The 24,587-nt window shown below is 39.0% G+C and overlaps 1 protein-coding gene across 1 annotated transcript in view; it reads right to left on the bottom strand.

Moving 5' to 3' along the window:
* The window catches only part of KIF21A (kinesin family member 21A), a gene marked incomplete at its 5' end in the record, with an annotated part of 91,517 nt that overhangs the window by 47,086 nt on the left and 19,844 nt on the right, over positions 1-24,587 (bottom strand). Inside the window, 6 exons of the mRNA XM_080616470.1 lie at positions 3,628-3,743; positions 5,504-5,671; positions 8,219-8,353; positions 9,063-9,212; positions 12,459-12,641; positions 13,913-14,135. Coding sequence (XP_080472596.1) covers positions 3,628-3,743; positions 5,504-5,671; positions 8,219-8,353; positions 9,063-9,212; positions 12,459-12,641; positions 13,913-14,135 — 975 coding nt within the window. The remainder of the gene's footprint in view (positions 1-3,627; positions 3,744-5,503; positions 5,672-8,218; positions 8,354-9,062; positions 9,213-12,458; positions 12,642-13,912; positions 14,136-24,587) is intronic.

Genomic DNA, 24,587 nt, shown 5'->3' with positions numbered 1-24,587 from the left:
GCCCAGAAAGCCAACCGTATCCTGGGCTGCATCAAGAGGAGGGTGACCAGCAGGTTGAAGGTGGTGATCCTGCCTCTCGTGAGACCTCACTTGGAGTACTGTGTGCAGTTCTGGTGTCCTCAACATAAAAAGGACATGGAACTGTTGGAACAAGTCCAGAGGAAGGCCATGAGGGTGATCAGGGGATGTGGGGAGTGAAGGTGATAAGATTTGCATGAAAAAGAGTTTGTGAATGAGCTCTGAGGTCTTGGGTGCTTGACAAGCCCTGGGACGATGAGCTGGAGCACTGAAGGACAGGGAAGGTCAAAGAGAAAGCCTTGGAAGGGTGGGCCAGGATGCTGTCGTGGCAGGAATCTCAGTTGGAGGCCAGAAGATGTGGGGGTTGTGAGAGGGTCTGCAGCATTGTAACTGGACTATTTACCTGGAGGTTTTTACAGGGGCCAATGAGATTGAACGTGGCATGTTTATGCAGGTTGGGAAAATACCTAAACAGGGGGATAAAAAGAGCTTGATTGTAATAAAGTTGGATTTCAGTCTCCTCATCAACTTGAGTCCATGTTGTGAAATGCCACAAGGGGACTGGAGCACCTCCTATATGAAGACAGGCTGAGAAAGCTGGGGCTGTTCAGCCTGGAGAAGAGAAGGCTGCATGGAGACCTCAGAGCAGCCTTCCAGTATCTGAAGGGGCCTACAAGGATGCTGAGAAGGGACTCTTCATCAGGGACTGTAGTGACAGGACAAGGGGTAACGGGTTCAAACTTAAACAGGGGAAGTTTAGATTGGATATAAGGAAGAAGTTCTTTACTGAGAGGGTGGTGAGGCACTGGAATGGGTTGCCCAGGGAGGTTGTGATGCTCCATCCTTGGCAGTGTTCAAGGCCAGGCTGGATGAGGCCTTGGGTGACATGGTTTAGTGTGAGGTGTCCCTGCCCATGGGACCCTACCGAGGTCCAAACTGTCCGAATCCTCCACTGCAAATTATCTCCTGTTTTCCAACAGAAACCCAAAAGCTAGTACTTATCTCCTTAGAAAATCTGGACATAACTGTATTTATTCCACATTTCATAATGCCACAGCTTAGAGCACTTCCACAAAAAAGCCACAGGACCTGAGCTCTAGGCCCAAGAGGGCTATGAACAACTGTCTTGTCTTCAGGTTTCTATAACACCCTATATAACCATCCCATCATGGGATATGCAGGGTGAGAACATGCTCCAAATGAAAGACTGCACAGACAGGCCAGTGTGATGAAAGCAGAAAAAGGCAAAAGAATTCTCATTCCAACAAAGTGGTTTCATCATTTAACAGGCAGATGGAGGAACTGGGGGCCCTTCCCTCGCTCCCCAGAGCACACTCATTCCACATCAGATAAGAAGAGCCTAAAGGAATCAGAACCAGAGTTCCAGCTCTAGATCATACCCTGAATGTGCCTACATGGCTTAAATTCTCAACAGGCAGGGAAAAACACCTATGTTTGATGGACTGAGTACTCTCCTCCAGGCTTCAGAGGAATTTGCTTCTTTGTTTTATGTTAAGGTTTAGATTGTTGCTGTAGAAGAGTGCACTGTCTCCAGGGCCATGGGGCAGTATCTGCATTTGGCAGACTGGATCCTGATCAGCACTTCTTGCAGTTTCAGACTGAGGCAAACAAATTAATCCCCTCAACCCTTTGTGAGGCAAACAGTTACCTTCACCATGCACACTGGAAACTAAACTGCAAAGAGTAATTAGCCTGAGGATGCAAGGAAGATTCAGTTTCAGCATGTCTTCCTCAGACCTCCAGCATACTTGCATCAATTCTGCAGAGTTTAGTTCAAGATAAGAATATGAAAGATTAAGAACAAATCTTTGATATCAGGACTCCATATTCTCACTTAAAGAATTCAAGAAACATTAACATTTAAATGCTACCTCACAACAGTTTCAGCATTATATTTAAAATCAGGATTATGGTGATAATAGTGCAGTGATACAATGCATCATCATTAATTTGGGACTCACTGCAATCTAACCTGCCTCTCTACTAGAAAACCTTTTTAAGGATTTGCAAAGAAACAATGTGGACTGTGATACCTAGGGTGAAATTTGGAAAGCTGAGGAACAAGCTAACAGAAATCTAACAATCTGATTTTCCAGAAAGAAAAATAAATGCGTATTTATTAAAATTTAGCTTTCCTACACTTTTTGGTTGCCAAAGCATGGAAAGGAAACTTTGCTACAACAAATAACTCTTTCCTGAACAGCAAAGTGCTCATTTGACATGTCTCAGCATGTCTATCACAAAAATAAAAATCATGTGGGGGTCCCACAAATTTAACATCTGTGCTGTTAAATGCTCTGTGTGGGGCTTAGCTGCTGGCTGGGGTTAAACCCCAACACTAAACTATGTGATTTCTCCAGGCAGGGGAGCAGTGGAGCTGTAAGATGGGGAAATATTTTAGAGTCAAAATAATATTTCAACAAAAGTGCAATTTTAGAAGTGGCTTGGAAAAAATGGCCATTAGTCAGTATACTTGATATCAAGTTTAATCAAGAAGTGCTACTGGTAGCTATTTCCAGCATTAGCTAAGAGAGCAGATATGCTCCTGATTTCTGTTCATCTTTTTCATAACTCTCTGAGTTTTCTTCCTCCCTTAGGGACTTCTGAAAATTCTAGCCTTTATTTTACTTGTTTTGTCTGGCTCTATGCTTTTCCTCACACTGCACTGCTGCAAGGTGTTATTAAAGTTCTCTCTGAAGAGCAGAGCAACAATTCAAGAACTCTTTTCCACTTCTCCCCGTTCCTTTGTGAAATGCCCAGAAAACTTCCTGCCCTCCTAAAAAAATAGGAGTCAGCGGTATTTGATTAAAAAGAGGAAGGAGAGTACTACCTTGTGAGAACATACTCAACTATGCTTCCTCTTGTATTCGTAGACAGTATGAATTACAAATACATTACAAATATAACATTTGTATTTTAATAGATTTGCTAGTGTTTGCTTAGACAAAGCTTCAAGAGGCCAAAGACCCTCTTCCTCGTATGTGCAGCAGGTATACAGAACAGGTTCATACAAACAATTCCGGTGAAACGCTTGTTTTACTAGGCTCTAATCCAACATCAGATAAATGGACAGATGCAACATACCCCTGAGGTATGCAATCTTTACCAAAAGTTAGCAGTGCCTGTGGTAAGCCAACTCTAAGCTCCTGCGCATGGAAATCAGAGCAAATGATTCAGTGCCATTAAATAAAAAAGTAACTGAAATGCTGAAGGAGAAACTCATCACATCTTTAAACTATGCTGTAATTAACAAGGCTATAACATAATAACAAAATCTACCATTTATGCTATCTGTAATCTAAAAAGGCCTTGACAGGAATGACCTGTCCTGCAAATGGTAACTTCTAAGTAACTCAAAGCCTCACGGCTAGTAAAGCTACAACAGCACTGAAAAAGAACAATGCAAAAATCATCCTTACAAAATCGTTTCCCTGCGTTGCTCATGTTTACTATCATGAGAGTAATTTATCTTTGGAACCTTCCCCCAGAGATTTTTATCATTGTTTAATGTTTATTTTACTTTCTGAAGATAATGTACCATTCATGCTCATTCACAATGAAATACATAAAATATTTTAGTTGTCATACCTGTTTCCCCCAAGAGAGTCCTGAAGTAGCCTTGTAAGCTTTGAATCTCTGTACGGTACATGAGTTGCCTTCTTACTTTTATCTCCTAGTGCACTTATTACATTGCCAAGTGCCAGCTACAAAACACCAAATTGTGCAACACATAAGTTAGAATAAATTCCTGAATAGTTTTATTTTAAAAACAGCTAAAAATGGAGTCTGCATATTGTAAGATAAATATACTCATGAAACTTAAAAAATTTCTTACGATTTTTACATTGAACACTAGACATCTATGAACTTTTCCGCTATCAACAGTGAATCAAATTAATTGCAGCCTGGAATCTGCAAGTGGTAAATGCTTTGCACAATTCGGTTGCACTCTCTCATGTCACTCACCAGCTAAAGTTAATTACTTCACGTAACAACTTTTCACTTTCAGTGATTATTAAAGCTGATCTCCACTTCTGGCAGTAGCTATATTCATTTTAAAATTGTTATCAACCTGCTTTACGCTAGATTTAGAATTAAGTATGGGCATTCACATTGAAAAAACAGAATTTACTACCCTTACTAGTATGACATGAGGAATGTCTGATGAATATTTAAGCATTTAAGGACTGAAATTGTGTCATTTGTGGCTATCCTATTTCATTGCTCAAAGGATCTAACTCAAGTTTATAAACTAACATTTGGCTGTAAAACTATTTCTAAAGTGCAACTGCATGTAGTTCAATTATATGCCAAATTAAAGAGCATTCCTCTAGATGGCACCCTGTACAGACAGTTCTTAGGTCTTGAAAATGGTCTTACTGCATCCAGCAGCTGACAAACTGAGTATATACTGTGACTGCTTTGAAGTGTTTAAATCCCTTTCAATCTGTTTCCCAATGCTGAGGCCTGGAATTAACTGTAAATGGAAATTCCGTGATAAGATACTGCTTTTATCACACTGATTTTCACCTTCATACATTCTGTATCCTGTTTGTTAAGGATACATCTATGTCATGTAAAGTTTCTGTTGTGCTTATAATCAGTGATGAAATTAAACTAAATTCTCTCTTCCATATAATATAATCAGTACATCTACAGAATATAACCATTGTCATGCAACAGAATCACTAAGAAAATTCTAGTTACAGAATATCTATCTGTAGTACTACACACTAGACCAGAAGAGACATGTTTTCATATAGAAAGTAAACATATATTTGTGTCTGTAAAAGGGAATTGCACAGAGCCTCCATTCGGCCAAGCAGCTCAAAACAAAGGCATGAAACTACAATCTCCACTGATAATCACCAGCTCTACTTTTCAATGGAGATAAGTAAATGTTAAGCAAAACATTTAATAAAGTTAATCAAAAACTACAGGGAGACCCAGTACACAAACAAAACAAGTAGTGATGCTATAAATGAAAAATTTTATTTCTAGTTGGAAGTGTTTTGCCTGGGGTTGTTTTACATTGTACTTCATAACTGTAATAAAAAACAAGCATTTATGGACGAATTAAGCTGACTCATTGCCCACGTTTCACATGCCTGTACTCCATGCAAACTGCTTATAATGTTCTCTAATTGCTTGGGTCTTGACACAATAAAAAATAAAAGTTAAAAAAATGAAAGGTACTTTACAATATCTTTTAAAAGTTAAAGTAACTAACTGTATTTCATAAGCTATAAGTACTAGAATTTGCTAGTTAGGGTCTAATACAACTGAGAAAACATCAGCAAGCCAGGAGCCAGTAAGAATCAATGTGCACTATCACATCCTGTGCAAAACTCAGTCTTTGTTCACTCAATGCTTTTCTACCTTAGGGATTACTGAAAACAAGTGATCCAAAAAAGGAAGAGAAGATGGTACCAACAACCTATGGGAACAAGTTGTATAGTCTTACTAGTCCACAGTTGATGGAAATTCCTTCTTTTGCCCTTTCTCCTGTAGCTCCTGTTCGCTTTAACCTTTCAGATCCCGCTAAATCAACAAAATGGAACTTGGCAGTAAGAGTTTCAAATTCATTCATCTCAGAAGATTCTGATATTATTCTGTTATCGGTGGTATTATCCTGAAATAAAGAATAAGCCATAAAGCTTAGTAAGATCTTTGACATTAACTTATTTCATATTATCTTTCCATTAATATTTGTCTACTGCAAAGTTCAATCAACGATTATTTACAAGACTTGCTTTCACGTTACTCTTTTATAACAGTCTCTCTCCAAAAACTGTCAACCATTTTAATCACATTACTAACACATTCTTGAAGACCCGGCTCCAGATGTATGTAAATGCCAGTTACTTTAAGTATAAGCTCCAATTGTTGCTCGATGGAAGAATGGGGGGATACGTACATTGAAATACACAAGTCTTCAGCAAAGTGGGCAACAACATTTGTACCTCTCCTGGAAGGCAAGTCTTAAATCAGTTGAAGGAAATAGATTAAAAAATACCAAACTTAATTATATAATTTCCTGACCCACTTGGTTCATAAACCTCCCAAATAACTGAAAGATACTTTGTTTTTATAACTCTAATCCCTATCATCAGCACCCCTGTGGCATGGTTCTTCAATTTTATGGTAGGAATTAATTTTTAAGCCAGTTTCCTAGCAGCCAGTACTCTACCAGCACTTCTGACTTGGCCAGAAAATGGGGACAGAGGAGGCAACAAGGGAGAAGAGGTTCCTTCCCCACACCCCAAGTAAGCTGTAAAAACTGGCACTTGACACATACATTTGTCAGTGTGGGGAGCCTCACTGCACTACAGTGAGCTACCACAGCCTCAGCCACTCTTTCCACTTCATGTCCCAAAGCACAGGAGCAAAATTACCCTTGTTCATTAGATAATTCCAAACTTATTTCTGTCCATTAGTGTAGCTGTACTATAAATCACTGTTTCTGATATTTTGACATTTACACTGCTGCTTGCCCACATTCTTTCACAGCCCTCAAAGCATGCTTTCACTCTTGCTTATTTACTAAGTCAAATGTACAACCAGAAACTCCCAAGAAGGCAGATAGTATGAACACAGTGTGAGGAATGGTGTGTCTGTGCTATAGCCCTGGCTGCCTGCCCCAGACAGGAAGCAGCCAATGCTGTCATCTGAGCAGGAGAAACTGTGTTGCCCTGGTAACAAAGGTCTCCCAAAACTGTTGTCTACAGAAACTTGAGCTGCATCTCTCCTGGACACCCAATAATAGCTCATATTAATTTATATTCCAGGAGCATTCAGAGGCCAACGTCAGGCTTAACCTCTACTCTCCTAAACACCACAGGGAAAGGAGAGGGTGCTGTCTTCACAGATGAAGGATCTAGGAATGCCCAGCTCCAGACCGTCAAATTACCTTGCTTATATCTCCCAAGAAAAAGGAGAAACAAATCAGTTTGACATAAGACAGAAGGCGGCCACCTATTCCTCTAACATAAGTATCTGTTAAAAGCCAGGCAGAGCCAGCAAGAGTCCTGAGTGTGGCTCAGCTGGTGGGGAAGGCTACAAGTGCACCTGCACAGGCAGACTGCAGTGCTGCCAGCCTGAGGGAAATGGGGCTCCCAGATGAGTTCTCTCACTCCCCAGCTAAATGGACAGCTTTCAACAAAACCTCTGAGAAGACAGTGTCACCATGCAGTGACTGAGGTGCCCTGCCTGGGCTCCAAGTGTGGTGCCAGTCCCAAGTGAAGACAGACAGCTGCACACAACACCAGGTTCAGCGTGGAAACCAGGAAGAAGTACTTTTAACAGGTACATAAAGGAGATCTACATACCGCAAAGGACCAGGGAGTGACACTCATTTTGCCTGCAAATGATTATTTGTAGTGTTACAAAAAAAAGCAACCCGCCCCCCAAAAAGTACTACAACTCCAATTCCCTGTTCCACACGCTTGAAAGCTTGATATCTGTGTGTAAAACACTAGCCAAACACTGAGGACTTCACCAAAATATTTTAAAACTGATACCTTTAGAATAATCAAAATAAGGCCCCCTGAAGCTACTGTAGTTTTAAGTAATATGGACTTATTGGGAACTCCTCTCTTTACAAAGTATACCAACAGCAACTAACAACCAGTCACATGAAACATCTTCTACAGAACAGCTCCATGTACATTCATAGTTTAAATTTCAGGTTAAGCACGTAACCCCAAACACATATATATTTAAAATAAATAGACTAAGCCTCAGGATCCAATGCTTTACTATTTGCTCCTTATTGGATATCAACATTTAATCTGGAACACCCGAGTGTTTTCAGTTTGCTGACTGCAAGCTTAAACCCACTAAATACTAAGACAATTTGAAACACTTTCCCAATTAAAGACAAATTACATGTTAACTTTCTTACTTGTGTATGTTGCAACAAAATACTGAAGAAAATGCTAGATGAGAATGGGCTGGTTCATGTAAGAGGCTGCAGTTTTATGGTTGCCTCTGGCTAGAAGATGGTTATATAGGCACAGATTAAATCAAATCATTATAATGCTTAGTGAATTCATCCAGCATGATGATGACTGTAGCATCTTTACTAAGTGAAATTCAGATAGCAGTGGCTGCTAAAACAGTATTCACCATTTGAAAAATGGTTACTAAACTGATGAATAAAACCAGCAAAGATACGTACGGTGTTAAATGCAGGACAGACTCTGGTTTGACATAAGTGTATAGTAAAGATAGCATGAGACCGTGAGCTCTGAACATTCATCTGAGTGCTGGCAGTGGTTCGAGACAAAGCCCCCAGCTTTAGGCACTGCATCATCTGGAAAATAGACAAGAGGTACATTGCATTACTTGCAGTTTAAATAGAAAATGTTCCTGTAACACTTACAGCTTTAGATATAAATAAGCTTTTACTCTTCGATATGATTTCAGTTCCTTTAGGTCAAAAAGCACAAAAGGTACTTAAGCAAGCAAAAATATTTTCTACGGTTTCTAAAAGAAAATGCTTTAATCTTTGTACCCATCTTTTTGCTGTCCCCTGGTAGTAACATAGCAACCTTCCTTTCATTCACCTGTGGCAAAAGGGTACAATTTTTGTACTTTTTGTACAAAAACACACAGTAAAATAATATCTGTATTCAGATTTGCAATGCACACAAATGGCAGTTTAAGTCACACCAGTCATAATGCAAAGCTTTCTAGTCACAGGAAAAAAAACACCACATACAAGATTTGGGAGATCAGATTTACACACATACCAAAATTTTCTCTCCCTGCAGAACTACATTATTAGTAAAAGTGTGTTTCTAGCAAATTCAAGTGGTAGGAAATTACTATCGGACATTTAGCACACTTAAGGCAACAGAAAATAAAGAAAACTTATATTTCAGCTAAATTTTACACATAAATGGTCCAAAATTCAGATTTAGCAAGCAAAACCTATCTTTTTAACTGCTTAACAAAACATACAGAAAACATTTTTAGAATGTATTTGGTATCCTACGGAGTAATTTATTTTCAATGATCACCTCTGATTCTCCATTCACAGTTCGGGTTGTAACACCCACTGTATAAATTCCTCCTGCTGAATCTTCATGTATTTTAATATTTGATTTTTTATTCTTTGCATCAATATCACGTGTGGTATCAAACAGATCAAGAATTTCTTCATTGTAAAGCTGAGGAGGGAAAAAAAAAAAATAAAAAAAAGACATAAACCATATTATTTTAGGAAGGAATTCCTCCAAAAGCTAACAAAACTATGCATGGTATGTCCAGAAAGTTCTAAAAATTCAAATGTCAAGGCTCTCAGAAGAGATGCTATGAAACATCCAAACTCACAAGGCAAATATGATAATAGAACAACTGCAAATTAAGTCACCTGCACACCTTACTATTATGCCACCCAAAGCTGCCATAACTTCCTCCAGATTGTCAGATCTGGGAGAAGATTCTTTGGTGGGACCAGGGAAGCGGAGGCTCTAGATGTCAGCAGAACAATCACAGCAGGGGTTTCTGTGGCAGGCACCTGCTCTCTTCAGATTTGACCTTGGGCTTTCCTTTTGTTTTGTTGATTCAGTTGGCTGCACCCTTCCATCAAGCACTTCAAACTCACTCCACTTGCTCTCCCTGCCAGCACACCTTTTCTCATCTCCTCCCTCATACCTTAATGCTATGTTTCACCTTCATTCAGATAAACTGTTCCTGGTCTAGAAGGAATTTAACCTGGAATAGTTTTTTGTGCAAGCTGCTTATAAAAGACACCTACCAACAGGCCAAAAATACTATGGGATGGTTTCTTGAGCAGGGCTTTTGTACTTTCCTCCATGCAATACCTACACTTTAGTGCCCCAGATTGAGTCACAACTTTTAGGCACAATCACATGAGCAACAGCAACTATCTCTTGAATGTTTCAGGCTGCTTAGTGTTTATTGCCTGTTTCATTGGGTCTCCTGAAGGCAAATACCATTTAGCGGTCTTTCAATTCAATATCATTGTGCACATCAGACTTTTAGGTCAGCAAATGATATCAGAACAAGGAAAGACATCAGAAATTACTATGTAGTTATCTGTTACAGGAGATGGATTATCATTTTATAAGAATGCTCCAAGTTTCAGGAAGTGTTTAGATCCAACTGAAGACATCAGGGGAAACAAAATACAGAAATAACAGCAAACAGAAAAAGCAGGTCCCTGCTGACGTACACTGGAACATTTCCGCTGTCTTTAATTTGGTTATACCAACTTACTTCAGCAGAGCTTAGGCCAGACTGATTAAATTCCTGATCAAAGCCCCTAGGTAAAAGCCAAGGAACAATTGCAATGGATCTGTATTCTCCCAATGTACTTTCTCATATACTGAAAGCAAAAAGCTTCCTCCTCTCACAACTGAGGATCTATCCCCAAGAAGAAAAGGCTCAGCATTTGTCAATGTGATGCTTTTAATTTTTAACATATTAAAAATTAATTATATGTCATTATTAGGCAGAAATATTCTAAGTAGGAGCCCTCTTACTAATATTTTACCTAGCTAAGTGCAAGTAAACAGATACCACAATTTAGAGAGGGTCCTGATAATGCAGCTATAGTTGTGGGGGGCTGCATATGTCTCTTTTTATGAAAATTTAACAGGAAAGCAAAGAGTTAAGAGAAGATTGCAGCAAACTAAAGAAAAGCAAGAAAGTAACAAACAGAAGTCACTGTTCCCAACAGTTACCCAGCTGTCAGACTTCAAAGTTACTCCAAAATAAAACCTTGCTTCAACTTGTTCAGTAACTAAATTATTGTTTATATAATCCAGCTCTAATGGTAGATATGATGGGAGGAAAAGGATACATTCTGATACAAGAGTACTGTATAATATCTAACTTCAGAAAAGGCGAGAAGTCCCAATTTAGCCTTAGAACAATAATAAAAAAATCCACCAAAGAAGTGACATTTTGTTAAGGAAGAAATTATTATATATATCATTTAATCTTTCTCTAAATTGGATAAACGAGAGGTTTTAGTATGTAGATTTCATCTGAAATATGTTGGTAATGGCTGCAATTCCGCATACCATCACCACTGTAACATTCAATTACTGCTCTGTATTGTGGGACTCTTGCAGTCATGTTTCTAATGTTATATAAAAAACACAAGGCATTTAGAAGCTACACTGGTTACTACTCCTTACACTACTGCTGCAGTTGCCTAAGCAGAAGTGAAGCTGCAGCTCCAAGATGTTCAGAGAACAGGGGAGTGCAGCATTCTCATGGCTCATGCTCAAGCCCAGACACTCTCTAGGCAAACATTAGTCAGAGCTACAAAAACCTCTGCTTAAGGTTAGCAGTGACAAACCTATCCCAGCAGAAAACCAGTGCCAGCTTGTTAATCTTTAAAACAATTGTAGGAATATATGACTAAAGGACCTAGTTTACTTCAGCAGTAATAGAAACCATTTTTTCTCTTGAGTAATACAAAAGTGGGGTTTCTTTTGCCCCTGAAGTAGATAAAGTTGCAGACACAAACTAAGTAATACACATTTACACATGCTCTTCCTTAAATTGATTCTTCCTCTTTGTGTGCTTAAAGTATCAGCTTCTGCAGCTTGGTAGTATATGTAAATACATTACACCCAAATCAATCAAATAACATAGTTCCACAGGCAGGAGAGACAGCATAAAAGCTGCAAGACTTAAACCAACAGCTGTCGCAGGTTGGAAAGATCACAGATGTTACGGCCTCTTACCAGGAACTGTGTCCATAAAAAAAAACCCACAAAGGGAATATTTTTTCCTCAGCACTGACCCGGGTTTTATCTAGATCTAATGAAAGCAGTAACAGTGACATGGATCCCCAATCCTAAATCACTGGGGATCACAAAAAGAAGTATTTTTATGCTAGGTTTCTTCTTCGGTGAAATGAATAGAACAAATCTCCTGAATAGATTTTAAAAGCTAAAGTAATCTATGTCAAAGTGTCAAAAGCAGGCAAAGCATGGTGACTATCCAAAGGCACAAAGTACAATTGATTTTTTTTTTTTAAATACATGTATACTTTCTTGCTTTAAGGTTTTGTAAAGAATTAAACACACAAGAGCAACAGGCCCCACAAAAATGTGTGCTGCAGAAAGGGGTAAATAATGGCCAACATGACTATTTCTGCACTTCAAAATAACTTTGTGAAGAAAACTACTAAAATAATTGGAATAAGATAAAAAGATTCTTTTTCCATATTCTGAAGAGCTGAAGTAAACTCCCTAAAACATCCTTTTGAAACCTTGAAGATTAATTCAAAACATCTTGTGGGAAAAGTAGTAAAAGTAACAACAACAAAAACAAACAAACAAACAAACACAACAAAAAACAACAACAACAAAAAAAGGATTAATTGGCTTAAAAAAACCCCATGGAGTTACATGCAAAAAATAGATTGTATTTACCTCTAAGAACTGTGCATTCACTTTAAAATCTGGAGGTGGAAGTCCTTGTTTAATAGCAGCTTGTTTTTTTTCTTCAATACATCTGAAAAGATGCTTAACAGCACGGGATATAATGCCTTGTTCCTCTTCTGTTATATTGACATCAAACCCAGTGCCCATGGTGTATGTTTTGCCAGCACCTGTCTAAATTGAAAAGGGGTTAGTCACCAGAACAATTAATAGTACACAGAGAAATGCAGTCTGTGGACATTAATGCTAGATAGTGACTACTAAGTCAGTCTGTCATCTCTACAGTATTAACATCCAAAACAATAGGTCATTTTGGGGGGAAAAAGGATTAAACAGCAGAAGTTGGACAAAATCTACCATTTATCCACATATCACATACAAAAAGGCAGGAACCAGCACAATCTTTCATAGCCCTTCCCTACAAACTTCTTCCAAGCTTACATCGCCCTTGAGCTATCATGTCTGAGGTCAGAAGAAGAATTAATGTTTTCAACCGAGACTGTTAATTAAAGCATGTATTTTGAACGTAGAAGCAGCATTTGCAACTGCAATTTGCAATCTGAAGTAGATCAAATGACTCCCTTAATTATGATGTCTGAATATCTCAGGTAGAATGTTACCATTGTTTTCAATTTATAAGACAGTACTAAAGAATACAAGCTGTACCTTCACTAGGAAGATAATTTAATTAAATGTGAAGTCCTTATAGAAAACAAGGCAGTGTTGTATTTTCACTCAGTTAGTGGGCAAAGACAAAATCTTGCTGAACATAATCTAAACTGGATCTGCACATTGCTTTGTTTCACTAAAGTTAGCTAGATGAAGTCTAGTTTGAGATATGACATTTAACTATGGTGAAATTCAGCATCTAAGACCAAATTTTATGCAATCAATTCCTAAAGGAATATTCAGAAGACAATAATGCATTCTCTACATTGTCCTCAATGATATTCCAGCTTTAAGAAGTAAAGTATGTGCCCAGTGCACTGAGAGGGTGCATTCTCTACGAAAAGGCATTTTGCCCACAAACAATGTAGCCTGAAGCTCACTAGGATCTATTTTAAAAAACCTCCTTTTCCCAAAAGTATCTGAAACTGCAGAGAGATGGATAGTTGCTAAGAATCTGAGTACAACCTATCTCTACGTAAAAACTGATTCAGTCACTAATTTGTACTGCTGCATTTGGGGTGAATTCAGAAATTATATGGACTCACGCTATTGTCAGAATTACTATTAATTCTACTGCCTATATATTGTCTGTATTTCAACTGCCATTCTGCACAGAATCTATACAAACTCCTAAACAGTCTCCTACAGGATAGATCATTTAAAATAAATCCAAGATGCTAAAACCCAGGTTCATGCATTCCATAATTTAAGAGAAAGATCAGTCACAAGAAACTGTTTATGCCAAAATAAAGACTTTGAAATAAAGTAAAGCTTACCTGGCCATAAGCAAACACAGTGGCATTATAGCCTTCAAAACAACCTTCAATCAGTTTTTCTATACACTGTATATAGATCTCTTCTTGCTGAGAGTCTATGTTAAAGACATAATCAAAAGTGAAGGCCTTATCTTTTCCCAAGAACACTTGAGGTTCTCCAGGTGTGACAGAGGTACAAATATGGCATCCTTCAATCTTCTCTTTGGCTAGCTGTGGTCTAATTCTGGTTTGGAAAAGACAAAAAGAACTATTAGAAATTCTCATTATGAGGGAGAGGAACATATGAACAATGTAAAGAGGAGATCTGAAAAGAATTACTGACTGAAAAATAAGAAATTTTCATCAAGCCAGGAAGCTTCCAGTTGTCTGTGCCACAGAACTGACCATATCAGAGCCCCACTCCTACAACTGCTCATGTAAATGACATTGTCTTCACTGAAGGTTCACCTACCATCTTCAAGTTGATGACCTGCTAGAACTCTGAACATTTCTGGGCATATATGATGCATTAGTGAAGAGTAACCTGCATGAGCCTTTTCAGACTTTCAAATCATATCAGACTTCTTCGTGCTTTCATTGTAAAAATGGATTTTAATAGCAACAGAAATATGAAAACCTTGGATGATAGTTTAAGTAGTATTTTAGGAGCAAGGATCCCCAAAACCTACATATCAACTTAAACGAAGGCCTCCTTGCTAAGAGCAGGCAGAAGGCTCAGTTGTTCTTTGACAGGAAAGGAGCTTTGTCACAGCAAGAACACTTCCATGTAATGTTTGGTTTCAGTGAAGCAGCATACCTCCAAAGGAAAGAAAGAAAAATATCTAACAAGTTCTAAAGAGGAGAGTGTCTCATTCCTCCTTATTTCCCCACTGAGACAAAGTTCAGGCTTTATTTCGGCTTGTTCCATTTCTGACAAACTACTTGACAGAACACAGTTAACTCGAACTTTTTTATATTCTATCATTTTATTAGCTCTTCTGCATTCTCAATACTCTTCCAAACGAGCCAAAACTGAATTAATGCACTGGCTCTGTGACTAAAGAACACTGTAGAAGTTTGTGATTCAACTGGTTTAATGGTTAACTATCAGGAAGAAAAACTCTGGCCAACATGACATATTATTCCAGCTGTAATTAACTAATAATTTGTTTACAAAATTATTTTTTTTGTTTTAAAGAATAAGTATTTCCAACTTCTCAAAGCAGCACCAAATTTATAAACAAGAAAAGTGTGCAGCTTAAAAGACAAGGGATAAATAAGGCTATATATATATATAAAGGGTGATAAACCATCAGCAGTACAGCTACATATAAAATCATGGAGCATTTCATATAGATTTTCCACTTATATCAAACTTTAAGTACTTATATTTACCTTGGTGTGGCTGCTTTTGGTTACATATGTCTAAGTGGAAGATCTGTACACAGTATACTTTAAAGGTACGTATTCATTTTGTATTCTGTCCATTAAGGTCCATGTAACATGTAACAAACTACATTAGTGTTTGATTTGGGGTAGTTGTGCTGCCTTGAAGCAAATTCCCCCAGCATCTTCACTTACCACATGCTACTTTGGATCACAGAGCATTTTCAGTGTGCACAAATTATACCCCTTTCAGAGGAAATTAAGCCAAAACACTCTACTCCAAATACAAAATTTGTTCCAAAATCTAATGGAAACATAAGGGCCCAAAGGTACCTACTGCTCTACTGCAACCATGCCAATGCTTGCTGATGCACAGAGACAGTCATCAACGCCCCTGAGTGGACTGCTGCAGACTAATCCAAATTATATCAGCACACACACTTCAGGTCAAATTAGAAATACAAGGGTGGAAGAGAATCACATGGAACATGATGTATCTTTATTCTATTGCAGACTGCAAATTGTTCACCCAGAGATGTGCATTGCTATCAGGAGTATTTTTCAGGACTTTCTTTTTAAAAGCTTCATTACATCCCACTGTGTGGCACTAGGATACAGCAATCATTTATTTGTAAGGGTTTCTGCACATTAACTCCTTTATGGAAAGTTCATTAAGGATCAGGCAGTACCTCCCTTGTCAGCATACCCTCTAGTGTGAAATGCAAATTAAGCAAACCTTTGAAAAATACCATTAAGGGGAGAGTATATGATGTGTAAAATAGGCATAAATACTCTATAAATGGTGTTTGCATTTAAGGACTGTGTAATACAGGTCACAGATATTCTCTCTAATAACAATCATTATCATAAGGATTTTTTTTCTCTTTAAATTAGAAGAATGCTAGAAATCATTTAGGACTTACATAGCTCCTTCAACAACAAACTTGATCCTGTACCCACTAAACAAACCTGACAAATAGATAGAGTCTTTAAAGGGAAATTAATCATATGCCTTTCTTAACAGCATTCTATACAACTAGGAAGTTGAGCAAACAAAAGCATGCAGTCTATGACACAATATTTAGAAAATACCAATACTCAACAAGTTATTCAAGGCATTAAAATAAGGCAGTAGAAGTCAGTCAGAAGGCAAGCTTCTTTTTCAGACTAAGCACTCTTGTTCTTTCAGTAATCCAGTGCGGATGGCATAAAGACAATCAATTGTTCTTACAAGCATGAACTCTGAGGGCTCCTAAAGCTCCAGAGGTACTTGTCACATTGTTTCCTGGTATAAGAAAGCTTAGAAAGACCTGTTCTAAAAACTTGAGAACACATTTTCAAAATCAAGTAACCTTTTGTGCATCATAACCTCAATTCCCAACCAGTTCCGAAAGGCTTTTAGCACTAACTTGTAGAATGAAAACTGACAACTTGAAAGAGAAGGAGGGTTTTTCCATCCTTTTTTTTTTCAGATCAGAATTAATTTTCTGTGCTGAATAATTGATGCAATTATGACAGGTGCCAAATAATTTTCTCCTTTCTACTACTAAGTAAAGGCTCACAGTGACCACAAAGAGGAACAGCATGCCTAAAAATATCAATGATTTGCATGATAATTATTACAGTGATGACAGGACTAAAGTGAGAAGTTTCAATGTCAGCCCGCAGAGACTTCCCATGAGGATCCTCCCAGCTAGCTCCTTGCCTTGCAGCCAGGCAGCACCTCTGAGCATTCTGCTGCTCAGCACAGCAGCAAGCTGCAAGTGCATTCCATGCAACCATAATCAGGCCACAGCAAGATACTGTTCCAGAGACCAGCTGAGCTGATGGAAATCTTTGTCACTACTAGCAGCTTGCTGCCAGCACAGTCACTTCCTTGAGTCATCACACAACATCCAGAGACCCAGCAGCAATGGCAGTCCTTCCTCCCTAATTTACCACTAAATCTGAAGGCAGTGCGAAGAGAAAAAAAGTAGCGTTTCACCAGCATATCTGCAGCACAAAGGGAAAACAAAGCAAGACTTGCCAGATCACTAAAGCTTCATCCCAAAGACAGACTCCTTTCTTATTCTGTAACTGCCTTTACACAATGTCCTGCTCTGCCACAGAGCTAGAACGTAGCAACAAGAGAGATCACAGCTGAGTCAGGTTTGAAAGACATCTTCCCTGAAAAGGATGTGCAGACAGGAGATCTTCATCACCCAACCTAAGGTCTGCTCACGGGATACTTCGTGCTCCAAAATCTATATAGCTCTCTTGGTAAATTCAGCACTAAGCTAATACGATGACTTTAATAAGTAAGCAACAAATACCTCACCTTCAACCTGATTTCTGGCTGCTTATGAACAGTGAGTGGATCACATGAACCTCATGGCTCTCAAAGTCTTCCTATTTCCACTCAATGTGTGGTTTGGCAAGTAAGAGTCCTCATGCAAGTCAGATTCTGCTCCAGCACTGGCTATAGGAACATTTCCTCCTCCTCCACCCCACGCATCAGTTGGGAAAGTGATTTTTCTTTCTGCTTACAGCCAAACCTTTCTCACTTTCATGTCTTAATGTGGTCACTTCTGTCAGCAAAGCAGGCAGCGCCCATGCTTTAAAATGTGAAAGAGTTCATTTTGATGATCTCTCTCTGCAGTTCCCAGCCTAGTTGTATGCCACTGGGATTTTTCTCCAGGACAGGTTTGACTTCATCCATTTTGTCATCCATGCAGCCCCCATCTCACCTGTTTTTCAGGCTATTCTCTTAATTGTGTACTATCAGGTGTTTTCTACCTATTCCAATCACATCTCCTTAGATGTGGCAACCGCCCAAACACCACCTTGGCTTGCATCCTTCCCTCTCCTCCCCTCCAAAGCATGAGCACACCCAAGTCTTGTTTACATGTACTTTGCAGAGCCTCCAGGCCACACACATGAAACTTAATCCCCTAAATCTATTCTGCCTCAGCACAGGGACAAGCTGTCTAATTAGGAAGGCTAAAATAGCCAGTGGTGGCACAGTAATGCAATATTGTACTAATCTCTCAGTAGAATAGGAGCGCAGCGTCTCTGCTAAAAATATTGTCAGCTAGAACAGACTCCAATAATACAGTCCAGAGACCACAGCAATATTGGGTCAATACTATGTGTTATGCAAGAACATCAGACTTCCCAGAACTGATTCTTCCTCAAAACAAAAAATATCATAATATCCTTCTGAAAAGCATCCTATCTTGGCTTATTTCTAGAGGTGGAAAATTGTCCCAGTGATAAGTATATATTATTTTTATATACAAAAGGTTTTGTAAGGATATAGATGGAATCATACACACACCTCCTTTCAGCTACTGAACAATTTTATGTTGGTTCATTTAAGAACCTCCCCATTATCTAGCTTTTCCTCAATCTCCACAAATCTGTGATCGAGCCATCCCTTAAACCTCATTTAATATACTAAACAAAATGAGGCCAGTGAATTTATTTTGCATGCGAAGTACTGCAAATACTACTCTAACAAAAGGTATTTGTCACAACATTTACCACATACAGTCTCAGCACCTGTACAGAATAGTAATAAGCAAACAAGTACTTCTAAGGGTAACCTATACAGGGCAAAGCATCAAGTTATTCTCATTTTACAGAAAGAAAAGAAAAAATACATCGCAGATTAATCTTGCAGATAGCAGTATCTAGCCAGAAGCTGGATGTCGGAAAAAAGATAATGAAGACCCACAAAGTTCTTTTTCATTAAAGACTTCTGCTGTGGGGAAAGGACTGTCTTCACCTTGCTCAGAAAAGCACACATTCAAACCATGTGCAGTGCTCAGCAGCAAACAAGTTACCCTGTAAACTCAACTCTCTCTTCCAACATCAAACCTATTAAATTTCACACAATTAAGTTCCACATGTGGGGATATGAAATATTGAATCCAAGAGCACCTAATAAAACTTTTAGTGAAGTGTAGCAGGCAATATAAACTGGGAAACAAACAAAAGCTCTCCAAACCTGATTAAAAAAAAAAAAAAAAAGCAGATTCCTGCCTGTATTTTGGCATCACAATTTCTTTTTTCCATTCCATTTACATTTATGCTCAAAGCACTCCCACTAAACATAGTCCTTCACAAGGAGGGAGGTAAAGAAAGCTGGACAGATTTCTTCCCACAGACAACTAATACTTTTGCTTGCATAAGCTTTTCAGTATTTTTGCTAGCACACAACAGAAACTTGCTTGCTTCTATGATTATTAGCACCTCCAAATGAGGCTCCTGCTATTGCACCTGAATGCATTATATGAACTAATGATTGAAATTTTATTTCTTTATATCTGAATGAGGTGTACGGATATGAAAAAGCCTGGCATACGACAAATACATGACAAATGCTAGATCTACCTCTTGTTAGTACAGCAATAAAGACAGGAACAAACCTTCTGGCTTGTGCCAGCAACCATCAACCACGGTAAAGAGTTTCTGTTCTGTTGCCAGCATGTCTGGGCGCAATGGCCTCTGCACCTCCATTGCCTGTGGCAATCATCTGTGGCGTTAAGTAACACCAGCAGGTAAAAAAAATGCTCATATTTGGTGAGTTACCTTTCAATACCTTTAGTACTGATGTGCCTCTCTCAGCATTTCCTCAGAGAGTTTTTGGTGACCAGTGAAACAAACATGAAAAGTCTGAGAACTGTTTTAGCATGCTTTTACCCTGCTTTTTTCCTCCAGAAAGACACACAAGTTCAGAGAAAGTATGCAATTGCTACAAGCCAATACCTCAACTTCCAGCCCAACTCCTTTTGAAGAAATATCACAATGATTTATTTTAACTCCTCTTCAGAATAACACAAAATACACATTAAATTCAAACCCATACCACAGAGCACTCCTTCCCAGTGTTAGCATCAAAATAACCCCCTACGCTGTTACGGTAAGCTGCAAGCAAAGTCCAGGTCATTTGTCTTCTGCTTTTCTTTTCAAGTGCCAGCAGGGCAGTTGTTGCTAAGCAAGCCATAAATAAATATACTGTACTACCAGTATATCTTGACAGCCCTCAGGATGGACTCCATTAGTTTCAGGTGCCTGCAACGGCAAAAAAACCAAACCACCTCAAACCTTCATGAAGTACTTTCAATGACCGAATGAATAATGAAATAAAAGCCATCTTTATAAAGCAAACTAAGTGTAAGACAAATTCAGGGTACCTTTGTAACAGTGTCACTGCTGCAGAAAGACTAACTCAGTTTCTGGATGCTTTATCATTCAGTTCATACCCTGTGGTACCAATTAATGGTACAGTTCTGGATTAATGATATCAATCACTGGTATTACACATACTGGTATTCTCACATGTGAAAAGGACGTGTGATTACAGATATGCATGTTACAATGATTACACAAGACACCACTCAGCAGCTACACTGTGGCAACTGGCCACCCAGCACATTGCTAAGTCTCTCCCCCTGCCATGGGTCAGCTCCCACCCTGTGAGCCTGGGTTACCTGTGAGAGGCAGGGGCACACGCAGTCACCCAGCCACAGCAATGAGCACTAGCTTGCTGTGATTGCAACTCAATCGCTCTCACGTAAGATGCGGGCACTGCTCCCATCAATGTTTCCCTGAAGTTACCATGGCTGTCATGATCCAGACTGAGCCCAGCGCTGCCAGAAGGTGCTGAGTTGCCCAGAGCCCACAGAAGCTAGGCAGACTCCAGGCGTTACTCTGCCTAAGCTTACACCAGCTCCCTGAGCAAGCACAAGTGAGGCAGATGTTATGTACATGAACCAATGCTCACCTTTAGACACCAGGAAACCAGGCACGTTAAGAAGGTATGTATCTCAATGCAAGTTTGGCAACATCAGGGAATAAAATTTCACAAATAGCTCAGATAACTCCTAATAAAATGCATTAGGAGTGCAGCAAAGCTAAAGCATGTTCTGTGTGGTTCAGATTTTACTCCAAAGTCCTTTTAAGATATTGATAAAAAGGTATTAGCATCCCTTCAATCCATGTGTAACCACTACATATGAGCATTAAGCCCTTAGTTTAAAACATCCAGCAAAAGCAGCCACTAAATAACAAACTGGGTTCCAAGATATTATATTTTCAATAGCTAACTTATTTTACTGCACACAAACAAAAAAATCCTATTCAAAAACACATGCGCAGAATATTTTGTTTTAGTGCTGCAGAATGTCACTTCCAGTTTGCACATAACGAGAAAGCAGCAAATGGAAAACTGAAACTGAATTAAATTGAGGAAATGTACCTCTGCTGTAACTAGATTTGTCCAGCGTTCCTCCTCTACCCTCAACCTCTTCGGCTATTTTCTATTTTTAAAATCCAAATTTAATTTCATAAAACAATTACCCTTTTCAGCAGCCTGTGTCTGGTCAGCTCATCTGCCATTAAGTGCTTGTGCTGAGGATTACATTTGCAGTGCCAGGCTGAGGCAGTTTCGAAGGCTACTGCTTTCACTTGGTTCCCGAACCACTGTACAATAGCTGCATCTCCAGGCAACCACTGCAGCTAGCCAGAAAACAGTTTAGCAGTATGATTTCAGAGTAATTCTTGTGCAATTCTGTAACAGCCAAGCAGGCTGTGCAACACAGATGGCATCCTCACACTGACAGGCACAGCCCTGTGCTTTCACCAGGAAAAGCAAACACAGGGAGGGGAAAGGCCCAAGCCTGCCCTCCCACAGACCTCCTGCTGCCCAGCACACTCATTTCTCATCCCCACATCCCACAGAACAGCTAAAAGATCCTCCAGTAGATCTAGACAACCTCAGACATCTTTCCTTATAATATGAAGCAATGCTTTCATCTAAACCTCTTTCTTGTTGTTTCTTGTGGACTAATTTACTCCTTAGTGAGCGAAGAAATCCACAGCTTTTGAGAGCAATTTGACTTTTGACAGACAGAAGGGGCGACTGTTGCAAGATTTGTAAAGGCCTTGATTATTTCTAGTTCAAGACAAGGTCAGCTGCAATGGAAAAGCAGCACTACTACCATAAGCTTCCACGTGCCTGCCAAGCACAGAACTGGAATGCCTCCAAAGGCAAGCACAGTTTTGAGTAGAACTAAACTAATATTGGAAACAGCATTTCTAAGGCAAACAGACTTTTTTTTTTTTTTAACTGTGCTACTGTGCTATTTTTTTAAATGAACATTTACTGTTATGTATCTCAGCACTCAAAAAGCTAGAGGAGAAATACCAATATCTTAGAGAAAATTGAGAATCTAAATGAGATCTAAAAATAAGAAAATGAGATCTAAAAAACATGCAGCAAAGTTTAATTTATGAATTAAGACTTGAAGTATTTACTGTTTATTAGCAAGGCCTTTCTAAAACTGAAGTTCAAAATTAATTTCATACCATACAGAATGCAGGCACACCTATATCATGCAATAAAGCGGCAGAATACAGACATTGGTCCCAGTAAGGGGTCAAACGTAGTCTAGTGCTGAAAGGGATGACAGACATTTAATCTCCATGTAGCTCATAAGCCTGGAGCTACTGGACTGCCTCTCCTCATCAAAGAGCATGAGCAAGCAATATTAGAGAGCAAGAAGCATAAGTATCTGCTGTTACAGTGCAGTGGGCACAGTGCTCAGCTGTACTACTAACATGGCTGGCATTAGCTCAAGGTCTGGACACCACGTTGTAGCAAATATGTGGACATACACTGAAATACTCAAGTCACAGTTTACTCGCAAGGATTAACCCTGAAAACAATCCCTGGGAATGTTTTTTATCTTTAAAAAAAAAGGAACAATAAGGAACTCCAGAAGATGCTGGCTCACTTCAGTTCTTATTTTGGGAGGTAGCTTCCAGTTCTTTAAGAATCTCTATGTACACTTTCAGATTGTTACTGTGCTTACACTGCACTTCTGGACATCATACCACAGCCAGGAGAGCAGCAGACACATCCCAAATACCTTGTTCAGGCATGAAGGCCATGTCGCTTTTGCAGGTGTTCTGGGAAACTTAACATTCCCAAAAGGCCTGTCAGAAATCAAAAGAAACGCCTTCAGAGCCAACATAGGAAGTGCACAAACAAGGGAAACATGTAACCCAAAAATTTACCACAAGGAAGCAGAGCCATCTGTGCCTCTGGCTCTGGATGACTGCTCCATGTCACCAAAACTGTGGTTTCCCAGACGGTTCAACCAGTCTGCAATTTGATGGCTGTGCTCTGGATATTTTTATGTACCAAGACAAATATCCAAAAAGCAAACCAAGGACTGCCTTAAACTGCACATTAAATCTGTCTCACGTAAGTACACTTGCTTCTTGTAAATTTAAGGTTTCCATTAATAAATATGCTTCAGTTTATATGACCTATAAGCACATGCACAGAAGTATGAAAAACACCATCTACATTACATCAGTGTGGTTTCATATTAATCACTAGCACTGACAATACTGAACACTAATGAAGATTACTATTGTGAAAAGTTTATGGTAATAGCACCTGATGGTCACACTGCTTAAATAACGTAGAGATCGCAAATTCAAAAGGAAAGAGAAAAGAAAGGTCTTTTGGTGTGTCCCCCAGACAGTATCAACAACTACTACACTCAAGAGACAATTAAGCAATCAAATGTATTTCTGCGGATAAGGATTAATGGAGAAAACAATTCTATATGCAAAACAGAGCATGACACCCTATATTTCTTTTGTAAATTATGTGGGATTTTTTCCCTCCAACATTTAGCAATAACACACAAGTTAGCAGCCTTCATCATTCCTGCTCTGGAGCATAGAGCTGTAAGGAGTGGCTGAGTCACGCCACTGGTAAAACTTACCAGAGCCTGGTATTAATTATGTAATTAGGGCAGCATCAGGAAAAGGAACATACTTTCTGTAGCAGCTTTCTGCTATATGACTGAACGCTTAGCAGAGATTAAATCTGCTAAACAAATATCATTTTTTCATCTTAAATTATGTAGAACTTAAAAGAGAGTTTAAGGAAAGCTTGTTGAAGAGTGCATAGCCCAGCAGCCTAGTAATGAGTCATGACAAGTGCTGTCAGTATTTCAGACACTGCGTCCAGAAATTTAGAGTGTGAGAATTCACCTGAGATAAAACAGTACTGTCAAAAGTAATGCTGTGAACATAAATTGGTTGGGCCCTGGCTTACAAGAGATACCAGAATGACCTCAGAATCCCTGAATTCTAAATGTGACAAGAGTTTAGGTTTGTAGGTACTCAGTCTATGGTTTTGTGTTGTTGTGGGGTTGGTTTGTTTGGTTTTTCCATTTTTTCCTCTTACACCTAATAAGTGTTATTCCATAGCTTGGTAAAGCAGTAGTGACTAGAGTATTTTGGGGGG

This window comes from Psittacula echo (assembly GCF_963264785.1).
Source record: "Psittacula echo genome assembly, chromosome: 1".
NCBI classification, from domain to species: Eukaryota; Metazoa; Chordata; class Aves; order Psittaciformes; family Psittacidae; genus Psittacula; species Psittacula echo.
This window is presented reverse-complemented; position numbering and strand designations above follow the sequence as displayed.